Genomic DNA, 12,306 nt, shown 5'->3' on the forward strand with positions numbered 1-12,306 from the left:
AAGTTTCTCCCCCGAGGCTCCCCTCCCGATCTGCCCGCAGCGGCGGCGAGGATGCCGCCCGGAACCGGGAAGAGAGAGACAGCCAAGGTGGCAACGGCTTTGCTGCCAACTTGCCGAGAGGCTCCGGACTCGACTGGCGCGCAGAGCCTCCCCCGCGGGCTGGGGGCGAGGCGGGAACGGGGCCGGAGGTGGTGGAGAGGTGGGAGCGAAGGTGTGGGGCTACAGCGCTCCCAACTGGGGGCGCACTGGAGGTCAGCGGTCCGGGGAGGGGGCGTTGGGGCCGGGAGGGGGCGGAGCAGGTGAGGAGGGATGTGCTGGGGGTGCTGGGAATCACCCAGCCAGGCAGGCTCCGCTCTGGGCCAGGGAAGCTCCTGTGCTTGAGCTTCCAGAGTGGGAAAGAACCGGGGGGCTGGCGCTTCTTCCCCGGGGAAGCCCATCTCCCTGGCACAGCGCTGGCTGGCAACGAGCTCCCGGAGCCAGCCCTGCTCGCCTCGCCGGGAGCTGCCTTTGCTGGACAGAGGTGTGGTCTCCTGGCGTTCAGCCTGTCTCAGGCACGCCAGGTCCAGGCATTCCCCGGGAGCCGGAGGTCCTCCTTTAGCCCCGCGGGGACACATGGAGGCTTTGAGAGGTAGCAGGCCAGGCTTGGGGGCATGCCCAGCAATGCAGCGCACTTCTACACAGGACAGTGGTTGGGAGCCCTGGTTCGTCCCAGTTCTGCAGAAACCAACTCAAGAATCCAAAGTCATCCCAGTCTGGATGGGAGGCTCTGAGGGTGGCTGGGCAATGCTCCCGGGGCTGCGGGGCGCTCGCCCCTTCCTCTGGGCATGACTAATGGGTATTGCTGCTGCTGCTGCTGGTAGGGTGTGCACCTAGGGGGGGGCTTCCCTGCGTCCCAGGAGCTGCTTGAGCCCTCCAGACAGGACACATCCTTGAGTCACACTTGAAATGTTTTCTGGGATGGGGTGTAGGACTTCCCAAGTGGAGCCATGTGGAAAGGAAGGGAAGAGGGCAGCTCGGTGATGCTGGCTCCAATCAGGAGAGAACTCGTGTAGGAAGAGAAGCGCTGTTGGCTTTTTTACCCTGATGACTCGGGGCTGGAGACACCCAAGACTGAATTAGAGCAAATTCAGAGTCGCACTGTACCTCACTCTCAGCCACGAGGAAGGGGAGATGGAAGATGGGAACGTGGGAACATGGCGGTTGATCCAATATGGCCTTTGAGGAAGCATTTTCTCGCCCTCTGACTTGATTAAAAACATCCTTCTGGCAGCAGGTCCTAAAGTTAATTTAAGAGGCAACGAAGAGAGTTGAGGGTCTTGATGCTGGCACAGTGGAACACGGTTTGAACATTCCGGTTTCCAGTTGGTACTAATGGTCTCCGGAGAAGGTCAAAGAGCGGGCTGCTCAGTTGGAGCTGTAGCCTTCCCCTGTGCCCCATCCCTGAATATGTTGGGGGGGGGGTTGAACTCCTACAGTAGCTACTTCAGCCTGGAGATCTTTTATGGGGGCTATAATCCATATCCCCAAACCCAGCTACCCTGTGCTACAGTCAACATTTTCCTGCTGTATTTCCCAAGACTTTTTTCCCCCACCGAGGATTTGTACAGCAAAATACCTGCTTGTTACTCTTTCTTCCCTTTTCTCCATCTGGGCTGCACCTGGTGTTTTGAACCCTGATGCTTATTATCTGGCACCTTGATGTCTGATTAAGAGGTCCTGTCGCTGCACAGGAGTGCCCCTGTGCATGTGTGGGCCAATGGCCAATGTAATTCTGAGTAGTGGAACATAGACTTTCATGGAGAGAGGACCACGAACCAGGAAGGTTGTCCTTTTAAAGAGCTGTGACAGTCTCCTGTTCTCAGTCTTCCTTGCCTCCTGCTAATGTGAATGAAGCTGTCCTGCGGGCTCATTGATCTCCAGTAGGGGGCGCCAAAGGCACCCACCTCAGGGCAAGGGACTCGCTTCTTGCCCTTCACTGGCCATAGTAACTTAATGTTCCAAGCAAGCTCAGGCCACAGCCCCCAACGGTCACCTTCATGATTGAAACTCTTCTACCACATGCTTCCTGGACCTCAGGTGGTCCTGTGATCTCAGTGCAATGGGGCAGATGCAAATACAACATTCCAAGGAAACAGCTGATCCTCAGCCCCACCCGCCCTCTGAGATCCTTCAGGCGTGCTTGGTGTTGGTGTGTTCTTTGAACTCATTAAGAGCTCACAAAGCCAAGGAACATTAGAGCTAGAAGAGAGAAATCTTGACGAGCATCTAGTCCAACCTCATTTCATCTCCGACACTCACATACACACTTAATTTACAGATGACAAAACCGAAACCCAATAAGGGCAAGTATCACGGAGCTATTTGGTGGTAGAGATAGGACTGGATCCTAGGGATTCCTAGTTCTCTACTCAGAGCTCTTTCCACTCCGTGACCTGCTTCCTCTTTACTATGGAGATGGACATGTGTTCCCTGCACAGTAGGTACTCATAATTCTGATTGGTCAGAAATAGGTCAATTAATGAATGTAGTAATTTGGGGAAATTTCCTTTGAACCTGTTATTTAGAACGAGGAGGTGAGCAGCAGATAAAGTTCTTATAATGTACATATACAGGCAACAGAAATTCCTAATTATTATTTCCCCTTTCTCCATTATCTTATCTCAATATTCCAAGTGGGTTTTTTAGGCAAAAGAAGTGCACTCCAGTTTCTGTTCCTACATTCAGGAATCAGAAGTGCCCACTGCCTCACAGTGTCTTGAAACCCAGGCCTGCAGCTCTTCCTTCCTTTCTTTCGTTAAGCTGTGCTGGGGTGGGGTCTCTCTGTCCTGCAGTCACACCGCAGCCTGTGGGACCTCCAGTACTCAGATCCTGGGAGAAGTGGAGAGTTTCCGACCAGTATTTGCCCATTTCCCCAGTCTTGCCGCTCCCAGCTCAAGGTCAGAGTGCTAGGATGTTCTATTTTTGCAAAATCCTTGTGTTAGGACTTCTTGGGTGACTTGGAAGATACTACCATTTCCATTGCCCTTTTTCTGTTCTGTGAATCTGGCTGTCGACATCTGAGCTGGGCCTGGGAAGGAGGTTTGCTGAGTGGCCTGTGGGCTGCCCCCTCTGTTTCCCCTTCCACCCTGCTCCCTTGCACCCTGTGTGACGTTCCCCTCGGATGTGGCAGTGACCCCCAGGAGGAACCAGTGCTGCCACACAGAATGCCAAGGGGTGGATCCTCTTCTGCCCCTTAGGCTCACCCAGGGGATGATTGTTGCCAGGGGAGATGCTTGAGTCTCCTCATCTCCTTCAGGCTCACAGAAAAGTTGGGTCTTTACCTTCAGGAGGAGGAGGGAGGCAGTAGGATAATGTGAACCACCAGGGAGCAACAGTTCCTCCTCTAAAGTGGTGTCTGAGAGGCTGTGCTTGAGATCCAGGCCAGCTCCCAGCTCTAGCTAAAGAGCTGTGCCAGCATTCCCAAAGCTTGGTCTGGTTCTGGACAAGGCCTGAGGAATATCTATAATAATAAAAGTGTAATATGCTAATTAGACCAGATGTCCTTCCAGACACAGCCGCCGTGGGCGGGGCCAAGGCAGAGGTGGCAGAGGCCCCTTCCCCCGCCCCCCCACCACCACCACAGCAGCGGCAGGCGGGTGCAGGAGCCAAAACCCTTGTGCGAATTTCGTGCATCGGGCCTCTAGTAATTACATAAAAGGCAACTATAGCACAGGATCTCTGTTTTTTGGTTTGAATGGGGGAGAGGATTTAGAGTTTGAGACGTGGCATTAGACACCAAGAAAACAAGAAGTCGCCTCTTTCTTGAGCCCCACTAGAGAATTACCCGTACCCCACTCTCCCTGAGAAGACAGCCCAGTGTAGTGGGGAGGATACAGGCTTAGAATCTGGCTCCCCTGCTTACTGGCTTAGAGACCTAGACAAACTGCTCAACCTCTGCATGTCTGTTTCTTCCTCTGCAAAATGCTGAAGCTGGCGACCCTGGGATGAGGGTAGGATGGTGAAGATCAAGGAAGACAGTCTTTCACACGCCTCTGCCCTTGGTTAAATATGCAGAGGTATCGGCTGGGAGGAGATATTCTTGCAGGACCACTGGAAACCACATTGGGTCTCTTCCCAGCAAATGAGGCCGAGTGTCCAGGTTTGTACATCAGCCTCTGCTCACAGCAACATTTGGGCTGACGGACAAGGCCTTCTTGGCAGGGCTCCTTCCTTGCTGTCTTCCCTCCCCCACCGTGGGGCTTTCATTTTGGGGTTTTGCCATGCTTGGGGAAAATAAATTTTACAAGTCCCAGGATAATTCTGAATGTGATGGAAGGCCCTGAGCTATTGATTCCTAGGGAAGGATCTTTGTGCTGGGAGAAGCCTTCCTCGGAGCCCAGTGATTTAAGAGTGCTGACAAATCCGTGTTCACCGAGCCTCCTGCAGGCTGCAGATACAGGCTTCCAGGCCAGCTGGGGCTCTGCGAGGGATTTCTGGGGGAGCCTGGCTGGTTGTTTTGGGGATGTAAACCTATGAACTCTCTTTAGGAGGAAATATGAAATCAATTGGCTCATTATCACACCAAACGCACCCTGGACCACTTAGGGCATTTAAGAAATAGGAAGCAGCAAAGGGCTGGGAGGTTGTGTTTAGAAAGTGTGTGTAAAGGTGTAAAGGGGTTGCGGAAGAGAAAGGGCAGGAAGATGTTTTCCCACTAAATCATTCAAGACCTTGACCTTACTGAAGTCCTTGGGCAGTGACTTTAGGGGTTGCTTTGCATCCCAGACATTTGGCAATTTCTGGGGACATTTTTGGTTGTCATTACTTGGGTAGGGAGGGCTACTGGCATGTAGTGGGTAGAGGTCAGGGATGAGGCGAAACATCCTACAGGGCACAGGACTGCCCTCCGACAAAGAAATGTCTGGCCTAAAATGCCAATAGTGCCAAGGTTGGGAAACCCGGGACCGGAAGTGTTGCAGCACAGAATCAGAGCACGTGAGAGGCGGGAGGGGTCTGAGAAGTATTCTCACCTGACTGCCCCACTTCACAGCTGAGGACCCTGAGATCCAGAGAGGTGAAGGCACTAGCCAGGGTCACACAGCAAGCAAGCAGCAAAGCTGGTCTGGAACTCGGATCTGCTGTGTCCTGAGATGGACTTCCCCCAAAATTGTTATGAAGATTCAATGGGAGCTGTGAAAACACTTAGAAACTGATACAGAGACTATTAATAAGGCTATTATTAAGAATTGGGGAGTTTGCAAAGTTCTGGCTATGCCACTGACTCATTGCAGACTATTGAGTGCATCATTCCCGCCCCCCCCCCCATGCCTCTCTGTGAGTGTGTGTGCTGGGGGGCGGGTGGTCTTAGCAAATGATAAGTATATCACAATCACTATCTTTAGAGAAAAGTCCAAAGATTTGCCCTTCAAAAACCCTAGGCGCTTAAAAGATAAAATTTTCCTTGAAAGAAATCATGTTGACTTGGTAAGAAGTACAGCATTTGCTTCTTGGAAAAGTTCCAGGACCCTAGCCTTGTAAGATGGTTCCAGCCCAGGAAATCTGATCAACATCCGGAGGAGAAACTGATAGCTCCACAAATGACTAGCCACTAGATTTGTCCCCACTCCTCCGGGAAGGGGAGGCGGCGGCTCCTCTCCCACCCTTTCCTGCTCAACTCTCTCGGCAGCGGGAAGTTCTGCAAGGAACGTCAAGGAGGGATGGCGAGGAGTGTTTATTCATTAGTAAAACCTTATTTACTTAACAGGCATATACTTAAAGATCTCTTCCAAGGGACATCTAGACATATTACTTTAATTAGCCACAGAAGAATCGCGAGTGCAGAGAGTATAAAATGACCCTTGCTGTTGTTTCCAGTTACTCTTATCTTTGTTTGCACCCGACACGTACAGTGACAAGGTTGCAGGGATCACTGCTGAGCTCAGGGTGTCCCACTGACCAGGGGAGGGACTGCAGGGACTCCCTTCCCTACCAGCAGCCTCCACCCACCTGGAGAGCAGTCCCAAGGGGAGGTGTCTTGCTGGCACCCCTGCCCTGACCTCCTTTGGTAGACACATCATGGCGTGCAAATCCAGACACAGCTCTCAGGAGGGACCACAGGCTGGGACCCCGAATCCTCCCCGCCCCCACATGGGAAGGGGGGGCGCTTGTAGGATTGGTGGGAGCAGCCTCTGTGGGTGTTTTCATAGAAGGCCTATCCCTGGTCTTGCCCTCCTTGCACTCAGGAATGGATGTAGGGAGTCACTTGAGACTCACCTTAGAGGACCAAGGTTATCCCGCTCCTTTCCCAAATTGGGGGTTGGAGGTCACGCCATAGATCTCATTCCTGTTTCTCCATGAATGTTCTGCATGTCTGGGGCAGGCCCTTTGGCCTCAGGAGGCCAGTCCTTATAATCAGAGGAGTGGGGCAGGAAGCCCTTTCATCACCAGCAGTCTCGGCTTTGAACTGTAGTCATGCACCTCACGTCTGAGAAGCTATGTATATCCAGGTGGGGAAATGAGAGTCCCCGAGGGAGAGATGCTGCCGTGTAAGCAGTGTGGGGGGAAGCACTGTGTCTCTGTTCTCAGCTGTAACTTCAGTGCCTAGCACGGTGCTCGGCATATGAAGGGGCTCCCTGGGTGCTCAGCGGGTGAACAAATGCATAAGTGAGCGCAGGTGGCCATTCTGGGGCAGAGGTGGTTCTTGGTATTAAAGCGGATCTTCAAGCTGGACTGGGTCAGTGAGGCCAGTTTTCCCTCTGGCTCCTTCTCCCCAGAGCTAGCACTTGGCATCAGGGCTCTATAAACCTCCAGAGGTCCCACTGATCAAGCAGGGCCCATCCCACGAGCTGGTGGCCAGCTCTTAGCCTTGAGCAAAGCCAGGCATCTCTTCCTCTTCACCATGCTCTGGATGCTCATTCCACTCTCCCCCTGCCCACCCCCGCTCCTTCCCACCAGGCTGCCGCAGGGGGCTGAGTGCAGGTTCCCTGGCTCTAAGCAGATACATAGATGGTCATTTGGATTTCCACTGAAGACAGAAGACGGAGTAGATCACTGCTTCACAAAACGATTCCGGGCGGATGCTTTTGAATAGCAAGGTCCACAATGCATTTTAAATGATTTCGGAAACAATCTGACCCGTAGACATGCAGGCCTGGAAAAGAACTTTGGAGGTCATTCCCACGCCATGCCCCACCCCCACCCCAGGATGTCCAGATCTCATTCCCTTTCCAGAAACTCGGCCAGCCTGGTCGTCCTGCACACTGCTGCCCCAGATCTAAAATGCCCTTTCTAAAATGCAAGTCCGATCATGTTTTGGCCCAACTTCAAAACCTCCCCACTGGCATGACTCCAGGCTTGGTACCTTGACAGAGCAGGCTCCCCAGGCCCCAACGGCTGCCTCCACACAAGACTGTCTCTGTCTTCTCCTGCATCCCACCTTCTCTCCTACTTCATACCCCCTCCCCCGTCCCAACACTGCATTACAGCAGCAACAACTGCATTTATGGCATGCACCAGTAACGCACTGTCACAGCCATGCCTTGGATCCGTAGGTCTCCAGCACCGGGGATGCAGCTCCCATTGGAATCTCTGTTCCCCTTCCCCAGGAGCCCTTTCTACATGCCCTTCCCACCCACCTCGCTAGTTCATGCCTCCTTCCTATGGGCTCCGTCTGGCCTTTGTACCTGTTCCTACTCTGAACTCCTCCCCCTTGTGTTGTGACTCACTCCTGGTAGACTGCAGGCTCTTTGGCTTCAGAAGCCATGTCTTATTTATCATCTCCAACCTGGCCCACAGGCACCTACAAAATCCTTGAAGAATGAATGTGTATATTACAGTAAACTGAGGGGTTCCTCATTTGAAAAGCAGTATTTTGAAAGTCAAAGAACTCCACTAGGTTCCTAGACAAATTAGAAACAGAAGCAAGCCTATTCTTCAAAGTCTTACAGGCCCTTGCATTCCATTCAGCATTTGGCAGCTACTCCTGGAAGGGGAGCACCTGGTGGGCCTGGACTCCACCTCCTGAGATGCCTTCATTCATTCAACCAACATTGATTAGCTGTAGTAATAGTCTGATTGTTGATGCTGCTGCTGCCTACCATGTATGGGCTTTCTGTTTGCCAGGCACTGTGCTCAGCACTTAACACTGTCTCATTTCATTTCCCCTGTTACAGACGAGGAAGGCTGAGCAGTTAATAATACTTATTAAGGACCTGCTATGCCTTGTGCATAAGCCTAGGAGACTGCATTTGTCCTCTCGCTTTCAGAAATGCCATTTCATTAGCCTGCTGGTCTCTGTGGCACCTCCTAGCCTGGGTCCCTTGAGTTTTCATCTGCCTTTTCTGGAGCAGGACCAAGTCTCCTCTCTGTCTGAGTGCAGCTGCAGGCAGCGCCTGGAGCTCTCTCCAGGTAGAGGGGAAGAGAAGGCAGCCTGTATTTCCTTGGTGCTGAGAAGATGCATAGGTCATGGTGCCCCTGGGAGGTGGGAAGGTGCAAAAGGTCTAGCATTTGTCTTCCAGGCTGGCAATGCAGAGGACCAGGATGGGGACAGGATGGAGAAACACCAGTGACTAATGCCAGCAATTGAGACATTAGAATGTACACTCCGCGGGGGCAAGGACTTAATTTTATTCTTGCTGTTTTCCCAGCATTCAGAACAGTGTCTGGCATAGAGTAGGTACACAAGAATATGGAATGAATGAATGAGTGAGTAAGTGAGTGAATGACTGAATGGCAGCCTCCAGCTGTCTCTCCCACTTGAGCCAAGGCATTTGCTTCCAGTCCCGCCCCCCCATGGCCTTGTTCACACCCTTCTGCTACAATGTTCTTTCCTACACACCACTCTTGCCAGGTCATTCTCTAACCCTTCTGGCTCCTGGCTCTCTCGAGGCCTCCACAGTCCTTCCCAGCCTCCTAAGCCACACTCCTTCCACCAGTTGTCCTGCCCCCATCGCATGCTCCAGCTGCACAGAGCCTCATTGAACCACACAACCCCGCTCGGCCACTGTGCACATACTGGCCCCTCAGCCTGGAACACTTTCTCCACCTTATCCCTCTGGCCAGCTCACCACCGCCTCTCTCTTAGGCCTTCCCCTGCTGCCCCAAGCAGAGGTGCTTGCTTCTTCCACTGTCTTCCCATCTCACATGGTTTAAGACAAGGTTAGTGTAGTGAGCGAGACTGTTTAGTGTCCAAGAATACCAATCCTAGAGCCAAATGGCTTAGGCACAAACCCTGGCCCCACCATGTACTAGCTGTGTGACCTTGAGCAAGTTACTTAACCTCTCTGTGCCTTCGTTTTCTCTAATACAAAATGAGGACAATAGTAGTACCTACCTCACAAGGCTACTATGAAGATTAAATCTATATGAAGGGTTACAGTGATATCTGGCACATATGGTAGGTGTTATTACTACTACCCATTCCTCACATAGTATAGTACTTGTCACATGAACTATTCCTCATATAGACTTGTTACATGAAATTGCAGTAAAAATTCCCGTTTGTCTTGTGTACAGGGTCCCATGAGTTAGGCTAAAGAGCGGCACAATCAGCTCTGAGATTTGGGAAGGGAGCTCTGATAGCCGTGTGGAAGTGAGGTGAGAGGAGGGGGGAGCAGTTGGCAAGTATTGCTGTTGTCGGGTGAAGGACAGAGGGGCAAATCCCTGGCAGTGGGGACAGAAAGACGGGGCAGTTCTGAGAGAGATTCGTGAAGCAGAATTGACACGGTGAGCCAGTGGTTGCAAAGAATGAGGAAGAAGCAAGTGCCAAATATGACACCAGATTTCCAACCTGAGTGGCAGTGTTGGGATTTGAAGGGGCCCAGGGAATAGCATCCCACTTCCCTTCAGAATCAGGATCAATGGAGAGAGAGAAAGGGGGAGGGAGAAGGGAGGAGAGAGGAGGGGCTGGGGCAGATGGAGATTAAAATGCATCATTACAGATACAGCTGTTTGGAAGGCCAGGCTCTGGAGTGGGGTCCATGGGGCCTGCGGCTGGGCCTGCACCTCCAGCTGCAATGCTCCTGGTGGGAGGGGGCGGGGCTGACCCTGCCTGGCCAAGCTGAGCACATGGCAGAGAGTGGTCTGCAGGGAGGCAGGTGCCGAAAGGCTCTCCATGCCCACTTCCTCCACACTGGCCAGTCTGATGAGCCCCTGCTCCTGCCCTGGGGAGGAGAGTGGAAGGGGAGGAAGGAGGCCAGAATGTCGCACTCATCCAGGTCCCTCAATCTTGGCATTCTTGACATTTTGGGCCGGATAATCCTTCGTTGTGGGGCTGTCCTGTGCCTTGTAGGGTGTTTGGCAGCATCCCTGGCCTCCACCCACTAGATGCCAGTGGCTCCCCACTTTCCCTGGCTGTGGCAACCAAAAGTGTCTCCAGATATTGACAGATGTTTGGGGTCGGGAGGGACGGGGAGCAAAGTCGCCCTCGGTTGAGAACCACTGCTCTGGTCTAATGAAAGTCCCTCTGGATGGAGACCCGAGGAGTGGGAAATGAACGCTTCCCCCTCACTCTCCTCCCAGGAATCAGGGCCTTTCAATAGGCAGAGCTAGAAGGGCACACTGGGGTGACAGCTGGCTCCTCAGACCTTTGAGGAGTCTGCTCCCTGTCTTCTCTTCCTTCTCCTCTCCTCCGCCTGCCTTTCCTGTCCAGCTAACTTCTGAGCATCCTTTGAGGTTTAGCTACACCCCTGCCTGGAGGAAGCCTCTCCCAGATAGTTTAGATATCCGTGCTCCCTCCTCCACAGCACCCCTGACTCTATTGCAAATGTTGGCCAGCTTTCTCCCTGTGACCCCGTGCTGCTGAGCACAATCCCGGCTCATCGAGGGTCCACAGGAAGTGAGCTGTGAGCGAATGAGCCAGGGCAGCTTCGCGTAGCTCCTCTCCTGCGATGCCTTCATTCTGGGCATTCCTCTGTGGGTCTCTGTGCAGATCCGGAGGCCGGCCCGTGCAGGGTGCAGGGCGGGCTGCCCCTGCAGCTGCCTCTCTCCCGCCAGCCCCTGCCCTCCTGCAGCGTCTGGAAAGGCTCTGTGCCCCCTGCTCATTCCCAGTATCTGAAGCATTCAGGGCTGTTGCCTTTGTGAGAGCTCAAGGTGGTGTCCTTGGCTCTTTCGATAATTGCTAAATAACTGCTTGCCCTGGAAATTGCCCTGGAAGCCTCTCCCCACAGCTGCCTGGCCCCACGTCAGAGATCTAGGTTGCTTGGTTACCAGTTTTCAGACCCAATTCAGGAAAGTCCCGAGGCCACAGAAAACTGAGTTTGGCTGCATGTGACCCACAGCCAGTGTCTAAAGGCTCTCTAACCTTAGCACAATCTGTGGAAGGAGAGGAGGCACGCAGCGAGCGCCGTCTTGCCTGCCCCCCCTGAGGCCTGCACTAGCTCACTTAACCCCAGGAACCGTAGTACATCAGAGGGTTCCCATGTTACAGATAAGGGCACTGGAGATCAAAACGATTAAGGAACATACTCAGGGTCACCAGAGAGTTTCTGGTGGAGTTAAGATTCAAACTCAGGTCCCTGACTCCAGGCTTTCGGTTTTATTTTTTCTCTCTTCATCCCACTGAGGCGTGTTCAAGAAGTTTGCTTAGAGAGCATTTTTAAGAAATTATTACTACAAAGCAGTTCTTCTCACTGCCTGAAACACAAGTCCTACCCTCTCTTGCCTTTGTTGAGGCCCCTCTTTGTCCCCTCCCCTATCTCCCCTACAGGAGCAGACCACTTTCCTTACTGGGGCGCTGGCACGCTGGCCCTGCACCCCTCTGCCCACGCTCTGGATGTGTAGCCTCGCCCCCTGCAGGCTGCTCTGCCCTGGATGTCCGCCCCATACACTTACACTCCTTACTACGCTGGTGCCTGCAAGCACCACTCACCACGCTCTGATGCAGGTGCTTGACACATGCATTCAGGAAAACAAAGTTCAGTCCAACCTACTTTTTAATTCTATTTTTAACCTTCCTTCCGAAAGACTCAGATGTTCACAGGGATGTGAGAGGAGGTTCCCTGAGCCAGCCGTGTAAAAGGAGAGGTCACTTGGGGTGCCCACTGCCCCGTACTGCCTCAGGCAGCACTCTCCCGCTCTGCTTTCTTCCCCGCACTCCCCATTCTGCCTCCTCTTTGGATGCTCTCTAGCTAAATAGATTTTCTTCATATACTTCAACAAGCTGGTGATGAATTTTAGTAGCAGAAACATTTTTCACTTCAAATCAGATTGCAACGTACACGCCCATCTGGGGACCATGCGTCTGGGGCAGTGGCTCTCAAGCCCCAGGCTGCCCATCAACATCATCTAGGAAGTTTCTAAAAATAGGCAGCACTCAACCCCCCTCCCCCA

At 52.9% G+C, this 12,306-nt stretch overlaps 1 protein-coding gene across 2 annotated transcripts in view; it reads left to right on the plus strand.

The window, feature by feature from the left end:
* The window catches only part of CRTAC1 (cartilage acidic protein 1), a 140,384-nt gene that overhangs the window by 1,564 nt on the left and 126,514 nt on the right, over positions 1-12,306 (plus strand). Inside the window, exon 1 of one of the 2 annotated variants that reach the window (XM_005885388.2) lies at positions 4,106-4,138. The exons of the other annotated variant lie outside the window; for it this stretch is intronic. Within the exon in view, the coding sequence (XP_005885450.1) occupies positions 4,121-4,138 (18 nt within the window). The 5' untranslated portion in view covers positions 4,106-4,120. Of the gene's footprint in view, positions 1-4,105; positions 4,139-12,306 lie in introns of those variants that run through there. 2 annotated transcript variants of the gene reach the window in all.

This window comes from Myotis brandtii, unplaced genomic scaffold, assembly GCF_000412655.1.
Source record: "Myotis brandtii unplaced genomic scaffold, ASM41265v1 scaffold902, whole genome shotgun sequence".
Classification (NCBI taxonomy): Eukaryota; Metazoa; Chordata; class Mammalia; order Chiroptera; family Vespertilionidae; genus Myotis; species Myotis brandtii.